This window comes from Doryrhamphus excisus, linkage group LG10 (assembly GCF_037039965.1).
Source record: "Doryrhamphus excisus strain RoL-2023G ecotype Guam linkage group LG10, RoL_Dexc_Guam_v1.1, whole genome shotgun sequence".
NCBI classification, from domain to species: domain Eukaryota; kingdom Metazoa; phylum Chordata; class Actinopteri; order Syngnathiformes; family Syngnathidae; genus Doryrhamphus; species Doryrhamphus excisus.
In genome coordinates this window covers 17,412,192-17,426,410 of record NC_136366.1, presented here as the reverse complement: position 1 = coordinate 17,426,410, position 14,219 = coordinate 17,412,192, and the positions used below count along the sequence as shown (strand labels likewise).

Genomic DNA, 14,219 nt, shown 5'->3' with positions numbered 1-14,219 from the left:
GATCTCTCCCTGCACCATCTGACGTCTCTCTCGTCCCTGGGCCTCGTCGTAGCGTGGTCTTATGTGGCAACCAAGACCAGCTCGTCCAACTGCCACTGAGCCTACTAAGACGCCATGCCTTAGTCTTGCTTCAGCCTGGTCGACTGCCTCTTGCGCCCGCCACTTCCTCCCCGTTCTGACCGTGATGCCTGCGGAGGAGACTCTGGTGTCGGCTGAGTCCCTGTACAGCAGCACCTCTCTGGCTCTGGTGACTTTGAACTCCTCGGTCAGGCCAGTAAAGGGGTGATGATGCCTTTCTGAAGAAGTGCATTGTTAATCTGTGACTGATTCCATTGTTCAATAGCTGTTCTCAACTCACGCTCTGCTCCAATGAAGTTTGTCCCATTGTCCGAGCGCAGTTCCTGGACTTGACCTCGTCTTGCTATAAAGCGTCTGAGTGCATTTATGAAGGAGTCTGTGTCCAATGAAGATGCTACTTCGATGTGAATTGCCCGTATGGCCAAACAGGTAAAAATAACACCATACCTCTTTACAACACTCCTTCTACTCTTCACTTCAAACGGTCCAAAATAGTCAACTCCAACACGAGTAAAAGGCGGCTCATCTGGAGTCACTCTTTCAGCAGGTATATCTGCCATCTGCTGGGACACTGGCTGAGCATTCAGTCTCCGACAGATGACACACTTAGACAGAGCTCTCCTTATGGCTGTACTAGCCCCAGTGATCCAATACTTCTCCCGCAGTTTGGCTAGCATGTGGTTACGGTCACCATGTCCCACTTCCTGGTGAATATGCCTTAGAATAATGTCTGAGATATGGAAATCTTTAGCCAATATGATGGGATGTTTAGCCTCTGCAGGCATAGAAGACCTGCTCAGTCGACCGCCAACTCTCAGAACACCATCTTCGACCAGTGGGCAGAGTTTATAAATATGGCTATGGTCCTTAACACTTTTGCCTTTTTGGAGCCTGGAGAATTCCTCTGGAAACTTCTTCCTTTGGCAAAACCCGATGATTTCCATTTCGGCCTTCTCCAGCTCCTCCACTGTCAGACAACTTGAACGATTCTCCTCTTTAAAAACATCCATATTCTTCTTCAAAGAACATTCCTTGTGTATCACATCCAAATCAGACTGGGCACGCTCGGTGGTCAACTGTTTCCTTTTCTGACAGCAAGCCAAAAGCCAGTTCTTGAATCTCAACATCCAAGCTACGGACCTTTTCAGACCAGTCCAAGATGAGAAATAACTGATCATGCGAACCAAAGCATCATCCTCCTTGCTGGCCTGTACAGCATTCCCTGCAACAGCTTTCTGGACCTCAGGGTCATCTGATGGAAGCTGTTGAACATCCTCAGGATTAACAGGCCACGAACACTCAGGTTGATGGAGAAAAGGTGGACCTGACAGCCATGTTAGATTTTTGAGGAATGCATCCACTTTCAAGCCTCTCGAGGCCACATCTGCTGGATTATTTGCAGTGTCTACGTACCTCCATTGAGAAGACAGTGAAACTTTGAGAATCTCCGAGACCTTGTTGGCAACAAAAAACTTTGAACCTGGAAGTCTCATTCTTGATATATTTGAGTACAGATGCACTGTCTGTCCAAAACACGGAATCCTGTAGATCCAAATGTAGCTCTTTCCTCCACAGGACATCAATACGGCTCGCCATAGTGGCAGCGATTAGCTCCATACGAGGGATGGTAACAGACTTAAGTGGAGCCACCCTTGCCTTTCCCATGACAAAAGCACTGTGTACCTGAGAGTCTTTGTTACGTGACAGCAGGTAAGTCACTACCCCGTAGCCATCTTCACTTGCATCACAGAAATGGTGCAGCTGTGCTGTGGTTATCTCTCCAAAGTTTAGTGGTTTCAGGCATCTCGTGACGTTAAAACCCTCTAGACGGCACAGTTCCTGTAGCCACGTCTTCCATTCTTTGACAACTGGTTCAGGTATGATGTCATCCCAGCCAAGTGATCTCCTGCACAGATCTCTCAAGATTTTCTTAGCCAATAATACTACAGGGCTCAGGATTCCAAGAGGATCATAGATGGAGCTGACAGTTGAGAGAATTCCCCTCCTGGTGAGTGGTCTGTCCTTGATAATGATCTTAAACTTAAAAGTGTCCGACTGAATACACCATTCCACACCCAGCACTCTCTCCACTGGTAGCTGATCCTGATCCAGGTCCAAGTCTGTAATGTCTGTTGCTCGGTGGCTTTCAGGTATTGCAACCATAACCTCACGTCTGTTGCTTATCCATTTCATAAGCTTAAACCCACCCTTTGCACAGATGGAGACAAGGTCATGATGGAGAGATACAGCTTCCTCCTCTGAAGTCACCGACACCAGACAATCATCAACGCAGAAGCAATGTAGGACCTTATCAATCACTTCTTGGCTGAACTGTTCCTTATTATCTTCTGCACATTTCCTGAGAGCAAAATTGGCGCAGCTGGGAGACGAAGTTGCCCCGAAGAGATGCACCATCATCCTGAAGTCACTGGGTTCTTTAATTTAAATCCCCATCAGGCCACCAGAGAAACCTCAACAAATCTGCGTCTTCAGCTGGTACCCTTACCTGGTGAAACATGGACTCAATATCTGCCATGATCACCACTGATTCTTTCCGGAACCTGGTCACCACTCCAATCAATGAACTGGTCAGGTCCGGTCCTTGCAGGAGCTCAGCATTAAGAGATGTTCCTTGGAAACTTGCTCCACAGTCGAAAACGACTCTGATTTGCCTCTTCTTCAGATGATAGACACCATGATGGGGGATATACCAAACCTTGCCATCACAGCAGTCCAACTCCTCTTCAGGCACCTTTTCGGCATAACCTTTGGCAACCAGATCATTCATGAAGGCTGTATATTCTGCGTGGAATGACGAGTCCTTCAGAAGCCTCCTCTTCAGGTATGTTGCTCAACAATTATTCTATTATTTGGCATGTTGAGTTCCTCATTCCTTGTTTCATCGTAATCTGATCTGGTAATGGCCATTCACTTGCTTTGCTGAGTTTCTCACCAAATCCATAAACTTCTGATCCTCTCTTGACATTCCAGGTTGCTCATCGATACTACATTCAGGGAAATCCACTTTGAACTGCTGCTGCCAAAGTTGATCCAAATTTACAACTGACACAACTGACACACGGCTTGGAAATTGACTGCTGTTTGTCCATTGGGAATGATTGCGCAATGGATTGAGGATTGAATCCTTTGGCGCATCGGCGTTATTTATTGCAAGACATCCTGGTGCTGAAGTTATCTCCATGCTATAAATATGTGAAATATCGCTCTCTCGCTCCGACGTTGCTGCTGATCTGCCGTTATGTGGGACGATTTTTGGATGAATTTCCTTTTTGTCTGTGGATGCAATTTAAATGCACAAAGAATACATTGAAGAAAATCCCAAAAGGAAATGAATGGAGGAAACGGAGTCAAATAAATGCTGCTGTTGCAAGTTTTGAAGTCCATGTGTTTCAAAGGTGCAAACTGATAAATCAAAAGGATGTGTTTTAAAGGATCTCAAAAGGAGAAAAATTAAGTGAAATCAAAATATAAAGATGAGTGAAATAAATGCTGGTGTTGAAATGGAGTGTGGAAAAAGAGAAACGAAACTCACAGCCAAGGCCTGGGCAAATAAAATTGAAAAACTTCAGCATGAACGCAAAACCTTTGTGAATAAAATTAAAGGGCTCATACCTGAAATGAAAACGCTTATGAAAAGCAAGGGAAACGTCTCACATGTTCAATCTCACCTGGAGAACTTAATTCAACTTTGTGAAAATGCTATCGCATCACATAATGTGTTGATTCCTTTACTTCCTGAGGAAAGTCTGTTGTCTCTGCTGCTTCTTCTTCACGTCTTAAAGCTGAGGCAGCTTTAATGGCAAGACAGAGACTACTGAAGGACAAACAGGAACTGGAGGAGCAGGAGGAACAACTGAGGAGAAAGAAAGAGCAGTTAAAATTGGATGAAGACATTGCAGTGCACATGGCCAAATTAAACGTGCTACGATCTCAGAGCATCTTAAGTGGAACCTCATCCAAGCGCTCCGATGGAATGAACTCATCTAAACCAAAAGCTCTCAATGCTAACGCAAAAACATTTACTCCACAAGCATCACTGAAACAAAAGGAAACCAAACATGATTACATGGATCCAGGGGCAAAGCCCAAGGAGAAAGCTGTACCCCAGTTCATCTATTCCGAGCCCGTGTCACTTAATGAACCCAAACAACGTTCAGTGAACCACCCAAACTCGAAACGAAGATTTATGGAGTGCAGCATTTGAATCAAAAAATGAGGATCAAAACAATATGCTAGGAATTATGAGGAAGCAAAATGAAATAACTACGCTTTTGATACAACAGCAATGCCTCTCATCATTGCCAAAGAGAGAGATCCCAATTTTTGATGGTGATCCATTAAAATATCAAGCGTTTACTAAAGCTTTTGAGAATGGTGTGGAACGAAACACTCAGAGTTACAGTGATAGACTCTATTTCCTGGAGCAATACACTAGAGGTCACCCTAAGGAACTGATTAGAAGCTGCCAGCATTTTAACCCAGGGAGGGGCTACGTCAAGGCCAAAGCTCTATTGAGGGAGCATTTTGGGAATGAGCAGAAAGTAGCCGCAGCATATATGGAAAGGGCTCTTTCATGGCCTTCCATCAAAATGGAGGATGCAAAGGCTCTCCAGGACTACAGTCTTTTCCTCAGAGGCTGTTCTAACGCCATGGCAGGGGTGGGATATTTGCATGAGTTAGATCTGCCCGCCAATATGCTCTCCATTATAAGGAAGTTGCCTTACAAATTCAGAGACAAGTGGAGAACCGTAGCCTGTGAGCTGCAGGAGAGGCGCAATCAGAGACCAACGTTCAATGACATCACCAATTTTATTGAGAGACAAGTGAAGATCTTGACTGATCCAGTGTTTGGAAATATATATGATGCTCCCCCAGCAACAATAAATAAAGGTGTAAGCAAATTCAAGCAACAGTCTCGTTCTGGAATGAAAGGAACCAGCTTCGCCACCACGGTAGCTCCTGTAGAAAACAACATTCTAGAACCAAAGAGAAGGAACAATTTCAAGCTGCAAGGAGGATGTGTCTTTGTTGTGGAGGAGGACACATATTGGATTTGTGTCCCCAGTTGGAGAAAAGACCCCACAAGGAGAAGATAGGCTTCTTACGAGAAAAAGGTGTCTGTTTTGGCTGCTTGTGTATAGGACACATTAGCAAGGATTGCAGAAAACGGATTTCTTGTGCAAAGTGTGGTCTTTTACATCCAAATGTTCTTCATATTCCAAAGGCAAAGTCAAAGGACTCTGATCAAGCCGAAGGGAAATCAGAGAAAGCTGTGGACAGCACCCTGGTGTCAAGTGGTCTCACTGGGGCTGGTGATCATGAGTGTAAACTTCCCATAGTCCCCGTACAAGTTAAGTCGAAGAAGGGCAGCAAGATTATTAGAACTTATGCTTTCTTGGATCAGGGAAGCACAGCAGTATTCTGCACAGAGGCACTACTGCACAAGCTGGGCCTCACAGGAAAGAAGGCACGTATTCTCTTGCGGGCCATGGGCCAAGAAAGGGTAGTGAGCAGCCATATTGTGTCAGGACTGGAGGTGGCTGGTTTAAACTGCGATAATTTCTGTGATCTGCCCAAAACTTTCACACAGGAGTATATGCCCGTCCACAGTGGGACATTCCAAGACAGAGGGATCTTCAGAGATGGCCACATTTGAAACATGTCCAGTTGCCTGAGGTGGAGGCAGGGATTGAGCTGCTGATTGGGACAAATGTTCCCAAGGCTTTGGAACCATTGCAAGTCATTCATAGCGTCAATGGTGGGCCCTATGCAATTAGGACAATGCTGGGCTGGACTGTGAATGGACCTCTAAATGGAGAAAGTGAGGAAGCGATGGATTGTGAGCAGCCAGAGTTATCTGTGAACAGAGTGTCAGTTGTAAATTTGGATGAACTTTGGCAGCAGCAGTTCAAAGTGGATTTCCCTGAATGTAGTATCGATGAGCAACCTGGAATGTCAAGAGAGGATCAGAAGTTTATGGATTTGGTGAGAAACTCAGCAAAGCAAGTGAATGGCCATTACCAGATCAGATTACCATTAAGGAATGAGGAACTCAACATGCCAAATAATAGAATAATTGTTGAGCAACGTGCAAAATACCTGAAGAGGAGGCTTCTGAAGGACTCGTCATTCCACGCAGAATATACAGCCTTCATGAATGATCTGGTTGCCAAAGGTTATGCCGAAAAGGTGCCTGAAGAGGCGTTGGACCGCTGTGATGGCAAGGTTTGGTATATCCCCCATCATGGTTCTGCTTCTATGTTGATGATTGTCTGGTGTCGGTGACTTCAGAGGAGGAAGCTGTATCTCTCCATCATGACCTTGTCTCCATCTGTGCAAAGGGTGGGTTTAAGCTTATGAAATGGATAAGCAACAGACGTGAGGTTATGGTTGCAATACCTGAAAGCCACCGAGCAACAGACATTACAGACTTGGACCTGGATCAGGATCAGCTACCAGTGGAGAGAGTGCTGGGTGTGGAATGGTGTATTCAGTCGGACACTTTTAAGTTTAAGATCATTATCAAGGACAGACCACTCACCAGGAGGGGAATTCTCTCAACTGTCAGCTCCATCTATGATCCTCTTGGAATCCTGAGCCCTGTAGTATTATTGGCTAAGAAAATCTTGAGAGATCTGTGCAGGAGATCACTTGGCTGGGATGACATCATACCTGAACCAGTTGTCAAAGAATGGAAGACGTGGCTACAGGAACTGTGCCGTCTAGAGGGTTTTAACGTCACGAAATGCCTGAAACCACTAAACTTTGGAGAGATAACCACCGCACAGCTGCACCATTTCTGTGATGCAAGTGAAGATGGCTACGGGGTAGTGACTTACCTGCTGTCACGTAACAAAGACTCTCAGGTACACAGTGCTTTTGTCATGGGAAAGGCAAGGGTGGCTCCACTTAAGTCTGTTACCATCCCTCGTATGGAGCTAATCGCTGCCACTATGGCGAGCCGTATTGATGTCCTGTGGAGGAAAGAGCTACATTTGGATCTACAGGATTCCGTGTTTTGGACAGACAGTGCATCTGTACTCAAATATATCAAGAATGAGACTTCCAGGTTCAAAGTTTTTGTTGCCAACAGGGTCTCGGAGATTCTCAAAGTCTTCTCAATGGAGGTACGTAGACACTGCAAGTAATCCAGCAGATGTGGCCTCGATAGGCTTGAAAGTGGATGCATTCCTCAAAAATCTAACATGGGTGTCAGGTCCACCTTTTCTCCATCAACCTGAGTGTTCGTGGCCTGTTAATCCTGAGGATGTTCAACAGCTTCCATCAGATGACCCTGAGGTCCAGAAAGCTGTTGCAGGGAATGCTGTACAGGCCAGCAAGGAGGATGATGCTTTGGTTCGCATGATCAGTTATTTCTCATCTTGGACTGGTCTGAAAAGGTCCGTAGCTTGGATGTTGAGATTCAAGAACTGGCTTTTGGCTTGCTGTCAGAAAAGGAAACAGTTGACCACCGAGCGTGCCCAGTCTGATTTGGATGTGATACACAAGGAATGTTCTTTGAAGAAGAATATGGATGTTTTTAAAGAGGAGAATCGTTCAAGTTGTCTGACAGTGGAGGAGCTGGAGAAGGCCGAGATGGAAATCATGGATGGAAAGGAAGAAGTTTCCAGAGGAATTCTCCAGGCTCCAAAAAGGCAAAAGTGTTATGGGCCATAGCCATATTTATAAACTCTGCCCACTGGTCGAAGATGGTGTTCTGAGAGTTGGCGGTCGACTGAGCAGGTCTTCTATGCCTGCAGAGGCTAAACATCCCATCATATTGGCTAAAGATTTCCATATCTCAGACATTATTCTAAGGCATATTCACCAGGAAGTGGGACATGGTGACCGTAACCACATGCTAGCCAAACTGCGGGAGAAGTATTGGATCACTGGGGCTAGTACAGCCATAAGGAGAGCTCTGTCTAAGTGTGTCATCTGTCGGAGACTGAATGCTCAGCCAGTGTCCCAGCAGATGGCAGATCTACCTGCTGAAAGAGTGACTCCAGATGAGCCGCCTTTTACTCGTGTTGGAGTTGACTATTTTGGACCGTTTGAAGTGAAGAGTAGAAGGAGTGTTGTAAAGAGGTATGGTGTTATTTTTACCTGTTTGGCCATACGGGCAATTCACATCGAAGTAGCATCTTCATTGGACACAGACTCCTTCATAAATGCACTCAGACGCTTTATAGCAAGACGAGGTCAAGTCCAGGAACTGCGCTCGGACAATGGGACAAACTTCATTGGAGCAGAGCGTGAGTTGAGAACAGCTATTGAACAATGGAATCAGTCACAGATTAACAATGCACTTCTTCAGAAAGGAATAAAATGGACCTTTAACCCCCCCGCTGGCTCACATCATGGAGGATCTTGGGAGAGGTTAATCCGGTCTGTGAGGAAAGTCCTAAATTCTACTCTGAACGTGCAAAATCTGGATGAAGAGGGCCTTCACACGGTTCTTTGTGAAGTGGAGTCCATCGTTAACAGCAGGCCGATTACCAAGGCATCTACAGATCCGAATGATCTGGAGGCCTTGACGCCAAATCACCTGTTGCTGCTGAAGACTTTACCATCTTTACCACCAGGAGACTGCCAGGCAGCTGACCTCTACGCTCGCAGGCGATGGAGGCAGGTGCAATACATGTCAGATTTATTCTGGAAAAGGTGGATTAAAGAATACTTACCACAACTGCAGGAGCGTCAGAGATGGTCCAGAGTGAAGCGCAACATTGTCCCTGGAGATATAGTGCTTATTGTGGACAACACAGCACCTCAAAATTCCTGGGTTATGGGAAAAGTTCTTCAAACCTTTCCAGATGGAAGAGGATTAGTGCGGCAGGTGCGGATCAAAACAAAGGGCAGTTGCTTGGATCGCCCAATTACGAAGATCTGCCTACTACAGGAAGCTGAAGACTTGCCACAGAATGATGGCTAAAATCTTTTGATTGAGCCTGATTATTGACTTCACAGACTTTGGATTCAAGAAGAAAGAAGACAGAAGACAATATATGTATTATGGACTCTAAATATGAAGCTTTTAATTGTTACATGTCTCCTATTGATATGAATATGGGTAATTATTATGTGTGAACCTAATAATTAGGGGCTGGAATGTAGGAGCCATGAATGAATTTGGATTGATTCTTTGTAGGTGCATGATAGTTTAAACTTGAATAGTGGTGTTTGTTATTGTTTATGATATTATTTAGATTCGTTGTGATCACGTGGACACGGGAAGTAGGTCAAATGGTTATGAGCGGTGACGTTTCGTTAATAAAGGCACCTGTTCACCTGTGTGGCCAGAGAGAGACAGAGAGAGGGTGAGCAGGGTTGCCGTATTTTTTGTTGACCGCTAATTCATTTAATCTCTGTGATTACTTTGATTATGAGTTTGTGCACGGTATCATAAGTTGATCTTTAATTTTCTTTAATAAAAGGTTGAACTCATTTTTTGTATCTCGGAGATTTTTTATGTGTGGCGCGTCAGACAAAGGAAAGGCCCGGCTTCAGCCTCTCAGCGACTCTTTTGGATGAAGTCGCTATAGGTGTTATTTAATATTTAGAGGGTTCTAATAATGTTGCATGGCGGACAAATGGTTAGCACCTCACAGCTAGGAGACCCGAGTTCAATTCCACCCTCGGCCATCTCTGTGTGGAGTTTGCATGTTCTCCCCGTGCATGCGTGGGTTTTCTCCGGGTACTCCGGTTTCCTCCCACATTCCAAAAACATGCTAGGTTAATTGGCCACTCCAAATTGTCCATAGGTATGAATGTGAGTGTGAATGGTTGTTTGTCTATATGTGCCCTGTGATTGGTTGGTGACCAGTCCAGGGTGTACCCCGCCTCTCGCCCGAAGACAGCTGGGATAGGCTCCAGCACCCTGGTGAGGATAAGCGGTAGAAAATGAATGAATGAATGAATGATTTCTTATGAGAAAAATCTATTTGGTTAGCATCCGTTTTGGTTTGAGTAAGACCTTTTGGACTGAAACCATGGCCTCAGAGTCTCATCCCCAAAGCATTTAGATGAATAAAATTATCTGCCCCAATGGCTGAGCAGAACAAAAGTGAGTGAGCATCCTGAATGATGCTGGACTGATGGGACAGAGGATCTTCAGAGAAAGAAAGGAATATAAGAATGGTTTTGAATGGTTTATTGTTTTTTCTTTTTTTTTAATTTTTGTGTGAGGAACCCCCAAAAAGATGGACGGCTGTCCTTCACGATGCCTTCAGAGATCAGATGGAGCTCTGCAGAAACAAAACACCACACATAACTTTAACTAATTGTCTCATAAAAAAATAATACATTCATCCCTAATCCACATGCAGTCATTTTTATCCATATAATGTACATGATAAAGTATAAAACAAGACAAGATATAACAGCGGGTTGATTTACCGTCTTCGGTGATGATCGGCATGGTGATGAGAAACTGAAGGATTGTCTCATCTCTGTGGAATGGGCATATGGCCTGACGCCAGAGCAGAAACTGGCTGATCGGCTTTGTAATATCCTCCAGTTTCTGAAAAAAAAGAAAACACATTTGAGTCAAATCTAATCATAGCTACCTACACTTACATACACTATACTCATCCATATTTTATTTATTACATTTGTGTGGTTTATTTGGTTAAAGTACAGATTAATGATGAAAACTGAGGTGTGTGTTTAATTGTGTACCAACCTCAAGGTTGATGTGTCCATTAGGAAGCCTGCTAGCACAGCTTTCATCCAGGAAGAAGATGTCCTTCATGAGAAGACAGAAGAAAGGAATGACAATCTTCTCCTGGGTGCTGTCAGCAGTGTTGGACATCTCAGTGGCGTCATGGAGCGCAGTGCGATAGTTCTTGAAGTTATAGGATGGGTCCATCAGGTTCTGAGACAACCAAGAATAAGGCAATGATAGTGTACTGTGTCCTCCATGATGGTATTTAGTATTTGGTCATGTGATTTTTCCTCACCTCTAAGGTTTTAAACCTGTGAGTGTTGTCTTTATTCCAGGTCTTTTTCAGCTTGGAAATACAGTTCATGTTCATCCCCGCTGAAAGGTAGAATCACAGATTTGGTGACACACACAAAAAGAGTCCATCTGTGCTTTTTTTGTAAGACAACAATACTTCACTATCAGGTCTAGAAAAAGAAAAAAGAAAAACTCAAAAGCTGGAACAAAAGGCAGCAGAGTTCATGGTAAAAAATACTCACCAATGATGGCCATTAGGGAGTTGAAGTTTCCAATATCCAAACACTGCTGAGCCACATCGATGAAGAACTTGACCACTCCATCTCTGTGTTTCTTCTTGGTCGGCTGCAATGCCAGAACACGAATAAGTCACAGACTCCTAAACAACCCGTATGGAGCGCCATGAAATCTTTACAAGCTGACTAAATGCAAACACCAGTGAACATACCATACAGATCTCAGTAGCCACAAGGGAGCTCAGTCTGTTGAACCACCTCACATAAGCCTCAAGGTTGCTGCCCTGACACTGAAAACATGCACATGAGAGACAAAAAAGACCAACACACAAACACCTGTAAGTCAGTAAGTAGGGAAAATTGGTCATGTAATGTTTTAAGTCCAGACACACACAGACATAATAACTGTCACTGCACATCTACCTGAGGGTTCTTCACTGCAAATGATTGGGTGAACTCCTCCGGCCCGATCAAACTCATCCTGTCCTGGAAGAAAAAGGATCAGCAATAAAAGTGAAATGGTGATGAAGAAAAATATTTAAAAGTTGTATTTGTACACCACAACCACATATTTACTATATGACTAAAGGTGTGGTTAGTGTACAATATCATACTATGGAGTCCCAAGTAAGTGCTTACTATTTCAATGTGTGTGAGCTGCTGGGCGAAGATGATGGGGTCATCGCACATGCTCAGTATGCCGCTTCTTTCCTCCGGTTCCGGTGAGGCAGGATGCTCGGCTAGCATGGAGTTTAGCACAGCGAATTCCTCTTCATATTGGATGAGTGTTGACTTGCTTTTCAGAAGACGGTCAGTCGCCTGCTGTATGTCTCGTAGTGAGTACTAGTGACAAAAAGAAAGGGAAAAAATATATCATATGAATAGAAAGTGATGACGAGTGAACTGTGTGTCAGTGCCATTAGCTGACCAAAAGACGCATATGCACCATCTAGTGAACAAAATGAGTTTAGCGCCCTCTAGTGGACAGAACAAAAAGTAGCATCAGTGCAGTCCAATGGAATTGAATGGGGATTTACAGCTCTATAATATAGTATATAATATAGTTAGTGTCATCTAGTGTGGTAATTTTCAACCACTGTGCCGTGGTGCACTAGTGAGGAATTATCACTTTTTTTAATTAACATTTATTAATAATTTTCTGCAAATATTATGTAATTGTTTAGTGTCCGTGGTGTAACGACTGCCCGAGCAATGTAATATTCGTCCGTGTGGGAACACGAAGCAGATTGCATCGTTCCTACAATAGACTAGTGATGCACGTGAGAGGTCGTGGCGACATTTTGTAACATTTTGGGTTAGTGATGTGCCGCAAGATCGCCCCCCCCCCAAAAAAAAACGTGGCTCAGGAAAGGTGGAGAAACACTGATCTAGTGTTTGATGTACGGAGGAAATGTGACACTAACCTCGTCCACGCCAGCTACATGATGTGTTATATCTCTGAGAGAACGCATCATCCGCTCATCGCTGAAGTCGTGTGGAAAGGCCTCAGTCCACTCAGTCATCAGCTGCACCAGCTTCTTCGCCTCTTCGTAGAGACGTATCTGAAGAAACATCAAATGTAAGCATAAATATCTTGTCAGTTATTACAACTTGTTGTCAGTTGTAATCTACAGACCTGATCTAGCAGGTCATCTCCAGAGCCCTGCTCCAAACACAAGTGGCAAACTCGTGTCATTAGATCATAGGGCTGCAGGAAGAGACGTGAAGTCAACAGGAAGTTGAAGGCGTACGGCTTCTAATGATGTGAAGGACACAGAAGGGGATGGTGAGGACAAGTGAGGCTGACAAGTGCATTGACAGAAAGATGGAACTCACATCAGGGTAGTAATCCATGTGTTGGATCAGCGCCTCAAGAGATGCTGAAACCAAATTGTTTGCCATTTGCCTGTAATTGAACATGTTCACCTGCAAACAAGACAATAAACAACAAAATATTATTTTCATTCTCGAAGTCAACGTGTAAGTAAACAAGTGCAAGTTAGTCGTTATATTTCATATTATAATTAACACGTTACTACACACAAATCACACGTTACCAGCCTGTAAAAATTAACAAAACTAACCAACAAAGCAGAACATCTAATATCAGCAAATTGTTTTACGATGTATTTCTTTTAAGCCGTGCGTTTTATTTTTTCCAGCGTACCTGTCCAATGATGCAGCTCAATGTTCCGTTAGCCGTTAGATGAAAATTATTTATTAATTCTTCGTTCGATGTACTTTCCATCCGAATGACGTTATTTTATCTCTTCTTTTCACAATAAATACACAAAACTGTGTTACAACTGGAACTTTATGCAATTAGACAATTAGAAAATCGCACTTACCATCGCAATGATGCAGTTCAACGACGTTAGAAAGTATCCTGTCGATGTATTTTTTCACAAAAAATCCAGACAAAACAAATCAATCTTCAAGCAGGTTGTTCGTGATGCTGTCAGATCCCTTGGGTGTTTACCCTCCTGATATTTCAAGCACAGTAAACTTGATTTCTGGAGGCCCGATAAACCTGACCAATCAGGGCCAGGTGAAAAGTCTCACGTGGGATCAAGGGGACCAATCGCAGCAGAGTACGTAATCTGTTCAGTTGCTGCCATCCATCCATCCATCCATCCATCCATCCATCCATTTCTATACCCTGTAAAAAAAATAAAAAATAAAAAATGATGACTATAATTATTTGAATTATTATCTAGTTATCTATCAATCAAATGGTTGTTTGTGTACATGTTTAAACTTTAACATTATCTAATAGCATTATAGAGGAGAAATAACCCATATATTCATGGGAATTTCTTTTACAAATATTTCTACATTAAATAATTCATTAAAACTACAGGCGGCACAATTTTAATGATAAATTATGAATTGATTTAAAATCACGAAGAACTAAAAAAGAAGGT

The 14,219-nt window shown here is 43.6% G+C and overlaps 1 protein-coding gene across 1 annotated transcript; it reads right to left on the bottom strand.

Moving 5' to 3' along the window:
- Positions 1-8,503: 8,503 nt before the first annotated feature.
- On the bottom strand, positions 8,504-13,197 carry LOC144901160 (ras-GEF domain-containing family member 1B-B-like). Its single transcript, XM_078794343.1, has 13 exons — positions 13,132-13,197; positions 12,932-13,051; positions 12,720-12,857; positions 11,935-12,138; positions 11,719-11,781; positions 11,508-11,585; positions 11,302-11,404; positions 11,061-11,140; positions 10,784-10,975; positions 10,498-10,621; positions 8,784-8,788; positions 8,648-8,706; positions 8,504-8,606 (listed from the first exon to the last, which is right to left on the bottom strand). Exons 1-13 carry the CDS (start codon positions 13,195-13,197, stop codon positions 8,504-8,506), a joined length of 1,335 nt encoding a protein of 444 aa, XP_078650469.1.
- Between the last annotated feature and the right edge of the window lie 1,022 nt (positions 13,198-14,219).